We start from the raw sequence: 15,379 nt of genomic DNA on the forward strand, positions 1-15,379 counted from the left end.
AAAGCAAGGAAAAAGGTAACAGGTAGATAACTACTATATATTATAACCTGCATATTCTTATTTCCTAAAAATAACTTAGTTAACACTACAAAAAAAGTTAATTCACTTTGGCTCAAGATGAGGCAACAGAAACATTTCTTAAAACTGATTTATCTTTCCCATACAAGGAAAGCATAGGTCAAAAAATAAGCCCCCAAAAAGAGCGGTGGAGGGGTGGGGGGAAGGAAAAATAACAGAATGAATCAAACATCATTACCCTATGTAAATGTATGATTACACAAATGATGGTACACCTCTACTTCATGTACAACCAGAGAAACAAGTTGTACCCCATTTGTTTACAATAAAAAAAAATACCTTTTGATATGGCTAAGAAACAAACAAACAATGCTGCCCTTTTCTGAACCTGGAAAAAAACAGCATAGCAAAGCATTTCACAAAGAAACAGAAAAGAATTCAGTTATCTTAAGCTAAGTCTTCACAGCATACATCAATAAATTAAGAGTGGCTAAAGAATTCAATGAAAAAAATCAATACACATTTTGAAAAATTAAGTAGACCTTTAATTTTTTTCTTAATATGTATTATAGGGAAATTAAAGTTACTCTAACACACACCAGAGTTCATTAATATGTACTAAAGCATCAAATTATATATAATGTGATAATCACATACTTTTAATAGAAAAATTTTACAATTTGGTTTTAAAAGAAGGTTTAGATTGACCTAATTTTATTGTATTCCCAAAGGAACCTCATCCTTACATCGCAAAGCTACTTTAAGTTTAGTATTCAAAATAAAGTTTGTTTCACTAGAATAACTGATTAAATTTCTAATAGTAAGGTTTTAAAAATCCACATTTAAAAGTACTACAGAAAAATTTAATTAATCAATATACTTACTGTATTTTAAAAAATGATTTCAATTTTGAAGAAAATTATCAAATTGTTTCCTTATATGCAAAACAAATCTCTCAATTATTCATCATTTTAATTTTTCACAAAAATACCCTCAATTATTCACCTGGTTAAATGAATGACTTTCAATACTTTTTAAAATTTCTAATTAATTTCAAAATCAAAGTATCTAAAATCACCATTTGACTTTATGATACAGCTATAAAATTAATAACATTTGCTCACTGTTTTATGATATAATGTTTAATAATAAACAGAGCATACATTTTACCGTGAATGCTCCATACTAAGGTTATATCAGTTAAGGAGGCCATTTTGATAGTAAAAATAATCTTCCTATGATTTCAGTAAAACATACCCTAGTATTCTGAAGCGTTGGAAATTCCCAGCTCAGACAAACCCATATTTAAATGTAAAAACAGGAAACCTTCCTTATTTGGAAATTCAGGATTCTTGATTTCTAATATTTCTTGCTTCCTGCTGCTGCTCTATCCTCAATCACATAGGCTGACTATAGATAGCCCCTCCTAGAGAGAGAGAAGCAAGTGTTAAAGATAAGTGCTTAAAGACTAAATCTCTATACCTCTTGGTAAGTTTTCCTATTCATGGGAATCTCTAAAACATCTATATTATCTCCCACTAACGAATAAAGCATATTATACAAAACTGCAGTAAAAAAAAAAATCAAACAAAGATGATTGAGGAATGAATACTATTAAAAGTTGATGCTTATTTTAAAACTATTAACCAGGACCTATCCCTTCTCATTTATGGTTCTAAAACACCTAGTCTATACCTCCAAAAGTGCTCACCTGTTTCAGCCTACATTTTCCTGTCACACTTAAAACATTCTTTCAAGTCAGTTCTTGTCAATTCATATTAGAGAAACTAGGGTTCTCTGTACTAGCTTTCAGAAGTATAATCCTAAAAGACAAATTGTTTTCAGTGATAAAATTAACAGTAAGAATGTACATCTAACTACTCAAATAAAAGTCACTCAATGTTCTCCAAGACATAACTGGGTAGAATTACATTTAATCTTAATTTCTTCTGATATTTAATAGTTAAGCTTTCTAGTCCTACTACAAAAACAGAAGACTCAGTGAACTATTTGTATAAATCATTTTATGTATTCTGACATTTAAAACTAGTCTACACAGAAATACACATTAATTTACCTGACTGGTGAATAGAGTATTAAGTGAAAATCTTCATATATAGACTGGTAAAGAGAATTAAATGAAAATCTCCACAAATATCCTTCAGATAATAAGCAATGAAAATGTAGAAATAGTCTTTACCAAAGTATTTCCCAAAGGATTAATTAATAGGGTAAAAATGATAGTGGATACCAGTAAGTCACAAGTTCAAGTTCTGGAGGACTCAGAACTAGCAACTTCCCTAATCTACTTTAAGGATAAAGGTAGAAAGCACTGATCACTTATTGCCCCAATCTAATACACTTAAATGAAATAATATATCCAACAATACTTTATCAGTGATAAAGAATTAATGTTAGTGGTACTCCAATTATATGCTCAAAATATTGTTCCCACAGAAATACAATAACAGGGAGATTTTGGTAAGTTTGGTAATTTTGTTAAAAAACTAAAATTTGAGAAAAAATTGATTGGAAAATGCCCAGCCAATAAGGCTTTGCTGAATTATTATGCCACTGAAAATCATTTAATCACCAGAATGAGGTGCAAATTTCCACTTACTGCATAAAGGAACACTTGTATATAAATATATTGGTAGCCAAACGTAAGTCAACTAACTACTCATATCTTGATTTTTTGTTATATATTATTAATTCAAAAATATACTCCTCACCTGTCTGTATTCAAAACACTGTTGTCTGACTTCTTCAAGAACTGTATGTCACCTTGGTAAGACTCTTCATTTCTAGTCTCATAAGAGAAAGCATACCTCTCCCAACTGTCCAATTTTGACTTCATTAACCTTACTTTCTCAAACTGAAACTGTCAGTACTTCATAGGAAATGGAAGACTGAGATAAATATTTTACTGTGTATAATGGGAAAGCTAATCACATTTCAAAAAGTAATATTTAAAAGGGAAATATTTTATATTATTTAAAAGATATGGGAAAAGAACCTCAGAAGATATCAAGAGCATCTTAATCACATACACTGCATGTCCTTTCAATACAGTAAGTGGGACTGGTCGAGCATGTGCTTAGTATGTATGAGGTTTAATCCCCAGCACTGCCCCCAACTCCTGGCACTCTCACCCCCCACCCCCCAAAAAAACAATAAGAACTCCTGAAATGTTTTAAACATGTAATATTTCTTAGTTTTCAAAACTTACCCCTTAAAGGCCAGATTTTCAACCACTTCTTGGCAACTGTGCCAAATTATATAAATCATATCTTCTTAACCAGTTGTGTAGGGAGGGGGGAATCCCTTGTCTATAGGAATCATAATTATGATCAGCTATCACAACTGTTCATACGTCATATTTTTCTAGCCTTCACCTTTCTAAATATCTACTTTAAATGTACAAACTCAGATCATTAAGATTAAATTTATGTAAGTTCAAAAATCTCAGTAAATGTAGACTGTATTTTTACTTATAATACATGTAAAATAAATTCGAGTGACTGATGAAACTTCAGTACACTGGCTCTACACATATTTCATCAGTCCAATGAAATATAGTTTTTATTAATTTCAAATTCTCAGCTCTAATAGTGATGGTTTAAATAAACAAAAATTTCAACTATCCTGTAATTCAACTGTACTGTCTGTTCAACATTCTATATCATTATAATTTTATAAACTAACAGGTTTACCATCTATGAATTCCTTGAAACAACACACTCAAACAGGACATGCTTAATTTCAATTTGTTCTACTGTTCCTAAGGAAAATATGTTACTTAAAAGACAAGGGGAAAGATAAAGGACAATTAGGTTCTAGGCTTTGAAAGCAAAGCAAACACAGGTTTTACTATGCTGAACCCTTTTGTCCTAAGTAAAGTGGATTCTGTGGCGTACCCATGGACTACAAAAGGTCAATTAATTACTTTCACGTCCTTATGCAGTTTTTCTTTAAATAACAATAGAACCAAGATTCTCCAGCCTGGACAGGTTAACTTACTTTCATCTTGGAGACAGATATTTTAAGGGCATGAACAATTTCTGAAGCATATTCAAGATACACTCAGCTACATAATATATCTTAACTTTTCTAAATATCCGTTTCTTACAATCAGAATTTCTTCAATGCCCAAAATATTAAGATGAAAGTAAATAAATGACTTCTCTTTATTTTTTTTTTGTGTTTGATATCACTTCTGAATCACATTTCCATGAACCCTGACTGTACATTTCAGCATGGTTGAATTTCTGAAAGACATAAAATCTAGAAAAATGATCCTGAATACATTTTGTGCTGTTTTCTCATCATGTAGATTTCCAACCACTGTAAATCTCACTTTGATATCTACTCTTCTAGAGGAGACCATATGTAAAATGTTAAACTATGGATCAATTTTTTTGAAGTTATTTTAGCTTTAGGCTATTCCTTTAAGCACTTGGAAACAAATTACTGCTTGAGTTAGTAATTCTTACTCTGTACATTACATAAACACTACATAGCAAATTAAAGGTAATTAAATGAAAGAATGTATAAGAGCACTATCAGCATAATGCATGGCCTTGGTAGACTCTAAATATATATACTTGTTCCCAATTCTGGCATCAAAAGTGAACTGCATACCTCTCTTTTAAACAGATGGTTGCTGAGAAAAATGAGAGAAAAAAACTTATGATGATGCAAAAAATACTGAGTGAGTTTAAAATCTGATTCTATTTGTCAAAGCACTGATATATTTTAAAACACATCTAATTCTTATCACAGGAGATTCAATTGGAAATTAGTTTAAAGCCTAAGTGATTTTGTAAAACAGCATTCATTCATAATTTATAATGAAAAATTTATTAGATTGTTCTCCTGCTACCAACCAACTTAATCATTTATTTAACTGATGGCTGCTATTCCCACTGAGGACAATGTAATAATTCAGAATGTTCTGTTTATTCTCCCCTTTCAAAATTAATTACTTTGTTTAAACAATTTCATAATTCTAACCACCCAGCCCAGCATAATTTAAGAAAGTAGTATAGCAGTTAAGTACCTGCTTTTAAGCAATTTCACTTCAATAAAATGTTTATATCCAAAAGAATAACTCATAACAAGAAAAATATTACATGCAAGAAAAGTGTTGACTGAAACAATACTTAGGTTACCAAGTATTTTCACCTTCAATATTCAACAATTAATACACAATTAAGTTTACTGCTAACTTAACTTGTCTAATAGGGTTGAATGTATGCATACTCTACAACCTAGCAATTGCCACTTCTCAGCATATACCCTAGTATGTCATGTATTAAATAAAGCTTATGGTTGTGTTGAAAGATGGACTTGGTGTGATAAGGAAGGATAGAGTACCATGTCAATACATTCTACTTTCTCAAGTGAAAAATACATATTCAGATTATGTTGTTTAAGTTCACAATTATGTGGTCACTGAATATAATCATGAAAAGCACTGAACTGAAACCTTCCATCCACCCAGTAATGGTGCTTCTCTACCTGAAGTAATTTTTTTTTTTTCTTAAGATGGTGGTAATGTGGATTTAACCCAGAGCTGCTCTACCACTGAGCTATACTCCCAGCTCTTTTTATTTTTATTTCTAGACAGGGTCTCACAAAGTTCTGGATGTTGGCCTCAAACGTGTGATTTTTCTGCCTCAGCTTCCCGAGTCGCTGAGATAACTTAAGGAGTATACCACTGAACCCAGCAGCAAAATCCTTTCTAAAAATATTTCATCATAAAATAACCAAGATATAATAAATACAACACATATTAAATCTTTATTTTGGTGGCAGAGAAACATATGCATTCTTACTTCATTAGTCAATGCACCTGTAAACTTATAGAGAGATTTACCAACCATTTTAACTCAATAAAACTCAAAATACTTTTCCCCAAAATACATTTTCAACTATCCTTAGTCACTTCTTGTCAAGACTGGTTTAAGTTTTAATCTAAGTTAAGAGCTTCTATGTACACTATTATGAATTCAATCAGCATAACAAACCTTTTCTTCCCTTTTCCCAGAACTCAGTCAGAAAGACAGTATAAATAGTTATTTCTCCTTTTCACACTATTAAGGACAATATAAGTAAATTCCCAATTATGTAAAATGCAATTATTTCCAATGTATCTAGGGACACTGAAAAATCTGAATGCAATTAATATTCAAATAATTTTTGAGATACATCTTTTTTTTACTAATTTTTACACACTGTCAAAATACTAATTCAGAAAGTACAACATGATCAATATGAAGAACAATGAATTTTTATTTAACAATTTATAACAACAGGGTTTATAATGAATATTTCTTTCAAAGTATTTGACCCAAATTGAGTCAATATAATATATCAAAAGTCCTGTTCCTTAATCAGGTACACTCTATGAAGAATCTCAGTATATTTAACCTCAAACTCTGAAATTAATTGATGCTATATTAAAATCAGAAATTAGAAAATTAAATTCTAAATTTACACTGCCCCTTAAATTTTGAGATCTTGGCCAAGTAATAGAACATAAAATCCAAGATTCCTCAGCTGTTAAATGAAAAGATATTACTACATCTGCTCTGGTTAATCAGCAAGATTGATAAAAAGAAATCAAATAACCTATGTGAAGATTCTCTGAAAAATATAAAACAAAAAGCAGACAGAAGTGTTATTAGTAGTAAATAGATGTTATCATACAAATAGAGTCAAAAGTAATCTGATCTATTCTTCTGTAAGGTTAAGATTTTTTGTTTTGTTTTGTTTTTTTAAGGAATGCACTTAAAATTCCTTAATTGTAAATGAATAAAAAGCTGAATAAAATAAAATTGTAAGAAAATAAACTGAGAGAACTTTAATAATACAAGGATATTTGTCCCAAGTACCAGGGAAATTCATTACTATGAAATAATTTATGAAATGCAGTATCAACTTTTTAGGTAAAATGAAATCTTGCTCAGGAATTAAAATATAGTATGTATCAACCATGGTTAATTCTGATTCTCAGACTTACCTCTGCCCATTTAAGAATACAGGTCACACAGAAGACATGATTACAACTTTCTGGAAAACCAACTTCCTTCTCTAATAGGCAATTAAGACAAATTGGACATCTATCTGCTTCACTGTACAACAGACCAATGGTAGCAGTATTGTTTTCTTCACCTGTAAAACAACCAAATGTGTTTTCAAGTCCTCTAAAACCAAATAACTTATTTCTATAGGGATATAGTAGAGTACATAGTCTAAGGGTCCTCCTATTAAAAATAATTAGATCTTAGATAAATAACATACTCCTTAAGTCCAGTAGCCCCAACATTACTTTCTTTTGCATGCATGTGTATTGTGTTTATTTCTGTATATATGTGGGAGACTGCTGATAACTGAACCCAGCACCTTGAACATGCTAAGCACATGCACTGGCACTGAACTACACCCCTGCCACTTTATTTTTAATGGAAGAGTAAAAAGAACTTCAATTAGTTTTAATGAATTTTAAACTAAAAATTTAATTAATAATTTAATTTTTAAAATAAAATTCATATGGTTCCAAAATTTAAAAGTAAAAATGGCTATAGTGGCAAATCTCCCACTCAATTTATCTCCACCTATCTAGTTCTATCCAACCAAGTAACAACAGTTAAGTTTCTTCTGTGTCCTTCCAAAGATTTTTTAAGGCATAAAAAAGTAAATCTTAGTACATGTTCTTCCCTATTCTTCACACAAATGCAACAACTATACACATTAATCTGCTTTTTCTTTTAAACTTACTGATGGATGTAAACTTGTTTTCAGCTTTTGCCTAGGATAAACAACACTATGAACTGCTGACTCAGAGGCAATAAAAGAAACTCTAAAAGTTAATATAAAAAAAATAAATAAAGGATTGGTCAGCTGAAATATGAACAATGTACAGCAAACATAAGAAAAACTGGGATTATCCTGGCATGACTGTCAATACTACTGCTCAGATCTGGAAACCAAGCATTCCCAGGCAGAAATGATTCTAATACTGAGAGACTCTAGTAGTAAGTCAAATGGGAGCTAAACTAAGCCAGCATGAGTCTAAGATGAAGGAAGTCACATATAAATCCTGTAAAGAATTCCTATATTAGGCAGTCAGGATTCCACAGATTATATTTATCAAATATCAAAACATAATCAACCATCAACAAATCTAGGAAAATAAGTCAGCCTGATTAAGAATCTGCAAAAACAAAAGCAGCAAAAACTAAAATCACTGGTTTCAAAAATCAGAATTGTCAGGTACCATGTAGAATAACTAAACAGCAGATCGGACAAAGAAGAAAAGAGTACTTTTGAACTGGAAGACAAATTTGAAAAACTATCTAGGTTCTAGGAGACAGAAAAGGAAATATAACTAAGCTGGGATTATAGCTCAGTGGTAGAACCAGTGGTATAGCCAGTCAAGTGTGAGACCCTGGGTTCCATCCTCAGCACCACATAAAGACAAATAAATAAAATAAAGGTATTGTGTCTACAACTTTAAAAAAAAAAAAGAAAGAAAGAACAGGAGATATAGCCATGAAAGAGGGGCTAAGAAATGAGGTAGAAGGGAGGTCTAACATACTAATTAAAATCCATAAGAGAATTAAAAGAGAATACAGAGGCTAAAAAAAAAAAAAAAGTATATACCTCTTTAGTTTATTTTAACAACAAAACTAAGTAAAACCAAAAACTTTCTTGTGTATTTTGACATGTATACAAATGAATGAATGTTTGGAAACACAAAGTTTTTCTTTCAACAGAGAAGCTTTATAAAAACAAAAAAATTACCTTCCATATCTTCATACTCCTGATCTCCCACATTTAGGGTGTACACAGTTTTCTTCTTCATTTTTCCTTGGAAAAGAGTTTCCTACAGGATGAATTATAATAGAGAATTTTTACATTTGACTTCTCTCAATAATATTTAATAAAAAATTAATTCTGAACTGCAAGAAATTACACATAAAAAAACACGGTATAAGCCAAGCCAGTCTGAAGATAATTCAGTATTCTTTTTTATAGTACTTGCAAGCAAAAAAAGCAAACAGTTTTACTGAAAAGAAAAGTCTTACCTAACTATTAAATAAAGGCTAAATGATAAATTCTATGACAAAACAATCCAAGCACAGGAAAAAGAGATGAATCTGAAATGGAATTTTCAGAGAAATTTAAGGCATTCATGGAGCAACATAGTTATAGGGAAATAAAATAGTAATTAGCTAGGCCAATCTGACAAGAATAGTAAGTGAAAGTATGTATATTTGTGTATACTGGAAAAGGATGGGCATATAAACCAAGAATTTCACAGTGAAGGGCAAGAAAAGAAATAAAGCAATGTAAATCAAATAAGACTAGATTATAGTCAGATCTCTGATGATTGACTAAAAAGCTTAAGATTCAATCTTCCTCTGAAGAGAAGTGGCTGTCCACAGTAACTCAGTGGTAGAGCACTTGCCTAGCATGTTCAAGACCCTAAGTTTGATGCCCAACACTGCAAAAAAGTTAGAGAGAGACAGACAGAGATGTAAGTTTATTTTTTTCAAGACTACTATGTTGGGAAAGTATACAATGGATTACAGAATGATTTGCATACCTAAAGTAACTGAATTAGAAAACCAAGGAATTAAAGAGCAGATGAATAATTGCTGAGATTCTGTAGGCAAATATGGGGAAGGAGTCATGATTATTCTGATCTAGACACTAGGAAAATGGTGATTATATGAGGCAAAAAAAAAAAAGAGAAACATGGGAAAGGAAATTAATTTGGTAGTCAAAGGAAAGAAATTTATGAAGTAAAATTATTTTTAAAAATCAATTCTCGATATTCATTCTTGAAATGATGCAAACAACTATCTGAATACATTTTAGTTATCTAAACAGAATAAATTCTCCAAATATCAATTGTGATTCTCCTATGTATCTGAAGCAATTTTCCTATTTTCTAAAATAATATACGTATGCTAATTTGTACATTAAAGGTATGACTTGCCTAGGAAAATTTCCTGTTTGGTTAAATAAAGAAAAATGCAAAGTTTCACTCTTCTGGTTACAAAACAAACTGCATAAGAAGAAACTTAGTAATAGATGTTAAGAATAATTTATCTGGGGTTGGGGAATAACTAGGAATTTAACCCAGAGACATTTTACCACTGAGCTACATCCCCAGCATTTTTATTTTAAGACGGGGTCTCATAAATTCCTTAGGGCCTCACTAAATTGCTGACACTGGCTTCAAACTTACAAACCTCCTGCCTCAGCCTCCTGAGCAACTGGGATTACATGCACCACCACACCCAATAAGATGTAAGAATAATTTAAAGATTGCAGTGATTTAAGGCTCAAAATGAACCAAAAGTAAAGTTACTTTAGGAAAAAAAAGAAGAGAAATTTAATCAAATCAATCTGCTTTAATAAAAGTAGAACATCAAAACAAGCAGACAACTTCTCACTCTGCCTACATTTGCATTTAGTTCTGGTGCTATTCTTTAGAGACAAACAACATGAAGATCAATGTCCAAGGAAGAAGATAAAAATGATGACAGCCTTGGAAACCCTATCATTTTAAGAAAAGTAAAGTCATAAGCCTGAAAAAAGAAATCTTAAGGAGAATGTTAGCAGTTATCTTAATATAACCTATCAATGAAGATATTCAACAAAGTCAATGACCTGTTGCGGGTTTTAAGATTTACTGAGGGCTGCAGGCAATTCACTAAGTACAGCACTGAACAAAACAGACAAGAAATCCTTGCCTGTACACTCTAGTAAAGGAGAAAAAGTAAGTAAAATATCTAATATATAGTTGTGTGGACAGACAGTGCTAAGCATTATAGGTAAAGATCAGCAAATGTGAAAGTCCTCAGACAGAGAAACAGCTTTGTTTTTGTTTTGGGTACCAGGGATTAAACTCAGGGGTACTCAACCACTGAGCCACATCCCCAGCCTATTTTGTATTTTATTTAGAGACAGGGTCTCAATGAATTGCTTATCACCTCGCTTTTGCTGAGGCTGGCTTTGAACTCAAGATCCTCCTGTCTCAGCCTCCCCATCCACCAGGATCACAGGTGTGCGCCACTTCACCTGGCAAGAAGTAGTTTGTTATGTTCAAGGAACAAGAAACAGGAAAGTGTGATTAAAACAAATCAAACAAGAAAAGCAGTAGATGAGAATAGAGAGGTAACAGAAGACAAGGTCATACAGCCCTCTCTAAGCTAAAGTAAATACAATGGCTTCTTCTCTAAGTGAGATGGGCCACTAGGCAGTTTTGAGCAGAAGAGGTAGAGCAAAGGGAAAAGTAGAAGACAGCAAGATTACTCTAATAATCTACAAAAATAGATAGCATGGCTTTGTATCACAGTGGTAGCAACGGTGCTAGAAAGTGCTCAGACTTCAGATGTGTTTTGAAAATTTGGCCACATGAGAATCTGATGATAGACTGAATGTGAGGTATTTGTTAATTTCAAAGGATTTTAATCCAAGCAACTAGACTGCTGAAGTTGCTTACACAGAGATGACTATTAAAAAAAATTTTTTTTTCAGATAACCATGGTTACTCTCATTGTTATTCCTGCAGAAAGACAGCGTCAGTATAATGTAGAAAATTGTTACAACTTCAGGATAGCTCAAGTACCATCAAATACATAGTGAATTTGGTTCTGTATTTTAAACTCTGTACAAAATCAATATACATTAAAACCTAAAAAGCAATGCTCCAAACAACTTCTCAACTTAGTTGATTTTAGAGTCATACTGTGCTCCTGTATGACATGTAATTGCATATAATTTTTAATTTGTGTCCTTATCATGCTACTAAACCTCCATTATTCTAAATACTAATAAAAAATTTAAATCAATGTGATAAAAATGTCAATCTGGAAATTAACAATATTTTAAAAATTAACAAATTTTCAGAAGATGTAATAGATTATCTTTGTTAGTATTTGTTCTACTTAGTTATACATGACAGAAGAATGTATTTTGATTCACTGCACACAAATGAAGTACAACTTTTCATTTCTCTAGTTGTACACAATGTAGTGTCACACCATTCATGTAATAATACATGTACACAGGATAATGATGTCTGTTTTATTTTACTATCTTTCCTTCCCTGAGCCCTCCTCTCCCTTCATTCCCCTCTGCACAACCCAAAGTTCCTCCTTTACCCCACCACCCCCATTATATATCAGTATCTACTTATCAGAGAAAACAACTGACCCTTGGCTTTGGGGGATTGGCTTATCTTGCTTAGCATGATATTCTTCAACTCCATCCATTTACACCTCCAAATGCCATAATTTCATTCTTCTTTAAGGCTGAATAATATTCCATTATGTCTATATACCACAGTTTCTTTATCCATTCATCTATTGAAGGGCATCTAGGTTGGTTCCACAATCTAGCTATTGTGAACTGAGCTGCTATAAACATTGATTTGGCTGCATCAATGTAGTGTGCTGATTTTAAGTCCTTTGGGTATAGGCTGAGGAGTAGGATAGCTGAATAAAATGGTGGTTCCATTCCGCGTTTCCTAAAGAATCTGCATACTGCTTTCCAGAGTGGCTGCACCAATTTGTAATCCCACCAGCAATGTATGAATGTACCTTTTTCCCCCATCCCCCCAATACAACATTTACTGTTGTTTGTATTCTTGATAATTGCCAGTCTGACTGGAGTGAGATGAAATCTTAAGAGTAGTTTTGATTTGCATTTCACTAATTACTAGAGATGCTGAACACTTTTTCATATATTTGTTGACTGAACATGTATCATCTTCTGTGAAGTGTCTGCTGTGAAACTTCTGTGAAGTTTCCCTAGCCCATTTATAGATTGGGTTATTTGTATTTTTGGTATTAAGTTTTTTGAGTTCTTTATAAATTCTGGAGTGTAGTACTCTATCTGAAATGCATGTGGTAAAGATTTTTTCCCACTCTGTAGGTTCTCTCTTCACGTTATTGATCGCTTCCTTTGCTCAGAAAAACTTTTTAGTCTGAATCCATTTCATTTATTGATTCTTGATTTTACTGCTAGCACTTTGGAAGTCCTGTTAAGGAAGTCTAGTCTTAAGCTAACATGATAAAGATTTGGGCCTACTTTTTCTTATATTTCATGCAGGGTCTCTGGTCTCATTCCTAGGTCTTAATCCATTTTGAGTTGAATTTTGTACAGGGTGAGAGACGGGTTTAATTTCACTTTGCCGCATATGGATTTCCAGTTTTCCCCGCGCCATTTGTTGAAGATGCTATCTTTTCTCCAATGTATGTTTTTGGCACCTTTGTGTAGTGTGGGATAACTGTATTTATGTGGGTTGTCTTCTATTCTATACCATTGTTCTACAAGTCTGTTTTGGTGCCAATACCATACTGTTTTGTTACTACTGCTCTGTAGTAGTTCAAGGTTTGGTATTGTGATGTTTCCTGCTTCACTCTTCCTACTAAGGGTTGCTTTGGCTATTCTGGGTCTCATTTTTCCAAATGAATTTGATGATTGCTATTTCTATTAGGAATGCCATTGGATTTTAACTGGAATTGCACTGAATCTATCTAATAGTTTTGGTAGTATGGCCATTTTGACAATATTAATTCTACCTATTCAAGAGCATGGGAGGTCTTTCCATCTTCTAAGGTCTTCTTCAATTTCTTTTTTTTAGTGTTCTGTAGTTTTCATTGTAGAGGTCTTTCACCTCTTTTGTTAGATTGATTCCCAAGTTTCCTTCTCCTTTTTCTTTTCTTTTTTTTTTTTTTTTGAGGCTATTGTCAATGAGGTTGTTTTCCTGATTTCTCTTGCAGTGGATTCATTGCTTATGTATGGAAATGCATTTGATTTATTGGTATTAAAAGCCTGAAAAACAATCCTCTAAACAACTTCCCAACTTAGTTGATTTTAGAGTCCTATTGTGCTCCTGTATGATCTATAATTGCATATAATTTTTAATTTGTGTCCACATCATACTATTATATATCCATTATTCTAAATACTTATAAAAATATTTAAATCAATGTGATAAAAATGTCAGTCTGAAAATTAGCACAATATTTTGGAAATCTAAAAAATTTCAAAAGATGTAATAGATTATCTCTTTATACATAATTTGTCTAACCTATGCTATTTTCACATTTTCTCCTTTAAGTATTTAGCATTCATATTTATACATAAATTATATTTTATAATGAATACCGTCTCCTCTAAGTCTCATTCAATAAAGCACATAAGCTTCCCTTCTGTAAAAATATTCTTTAAAAATTGCAGAAGTGCTACAAACTTTTAGAAATTGTATGCTTATTCCTGAATATGTCCTGTATTAGTTATTTTTATACCTGAAAAACGATTATGCCATATAAACACTTTAAATTAATAAAGGTCTTAGAATTTCACTAGACTTTATTTTTTTCTTTCCAGTAATGAGGATTGAATCCACAGCCCTGAGGATGCTAAATGGCCATATTCCAGTCAATTTTAAGTTGCTCAGGTTGGCCTTAAACTTGTGATCCTCCTGCCTCAACATTCCAACCAGTTGAGATTACAGTTATGCACTACCCCACTTTGCTCACTAGATTTTTACCTAAACTTTTTAATCTTTTTTCACAAGTTTCAGTTCAACAACTTATAACTTGTTCATATTTATCTGCTTTATCTGCCTGGACTCCAGTTTCCGGTCTAAGAATCCTGGCTTTTGAATATCAGCTTTGCTTTGAATTTTCTAGTAATAGAAATGTAGAAATACCACACAAAGCCACAGCCTTAGCCAGTAATGTCTGTTCAATAAAAGACCTAAGAGATAAGCTGTACGTGGGTAGGATTATTGTTCTTTGTGGTTATCTAAAGAGTTAGATACATCCCAATTTGGGGTTATTAACTATCTATTATTCTATGATCACAAGTCATGGCCTACCTACCCTACTTATTATTTTCTACTAAGCTCTGTAAGTTAATTGTAAGTTGAACTGAATTTTCTTTTGATGATCCTAAACTGACTTCAAATAAATTTCAAAGAATAGATGATCATTTAAAATTTTGGTAAACTATTTATTTTCCTGATTATTTTAACTTAATGAATTTTAATCTTTAATATCTTTCCCCAGGCTTTACCTTTCCAAGCTAAAATATCTTTTTAGTCTGTTATGCCGAATATAATGTTCTTACATATTTCTATCTACTAGTTATTCTTTTCCATTTCATTGTATGCATTATGTACTGTTTCCATTATGTAGTGGAAATAATATTTCAAATATATTCATGCAAAGTCTGGGGGGAATGACCTGATTCTTTAATTTTATAAGAGGCCACTGAAGTTTGAAATTGGGAATGAAAAAAAGAAAAAAGAAATCTGGTACAAATCAGTTTT

General features: G+C 32.0%; 1 protein-coding gene across 3 annotated transcripts in view; it reads right to left on the minus strand.

Annotated features, from left to right (window-relative positions):
- SCAF11 (SR-related CTD associated factor 11) overlaps positions 1-15,379 on the minus strand; it is a 70,941-nt gene that overhangs the window by 31,749 nt on the left and 23,813 nt on the right. For 2 of the 3 annotated variants that reach the window (XM_079139497.1, XM_079139496.1), the window contains exons 2-3: positions 8,827-8,908; positions 7,043-7,194 (exon numbers count right to left, since the gene is read on the minus strand). In XM_079139497.1, coding sequence (XP_078995623.1) covers positions 7,043-7,194; positions 8,827-8,887 — 213 coding nt within the window. In that variant the 5' untranslated portion in view covers positions 8,888-8,908. Of the gene's footprint in view, positions 1-1,275; positions 1,422-7,042; positions 7,195-8,826; positions 8,909-15,379 lie in introns of those variants that run through there. The other variant, XM_079139498.1, reaches the window with a different exon arrangement.

The sequence above is a fragment of the Sciurus vulgaris genome (assembly GCF_902686455.1).
Source record: "Sciurus vulgaris genome assembly, chromosome: 5".
Taxonomy (NCBI): domain Eukaryota; kingdom Metazoa; phylum Chordata; class Mammalia; order Rodentia; family Sciuridae; genus Sciurus; species Sciurus vulgaris.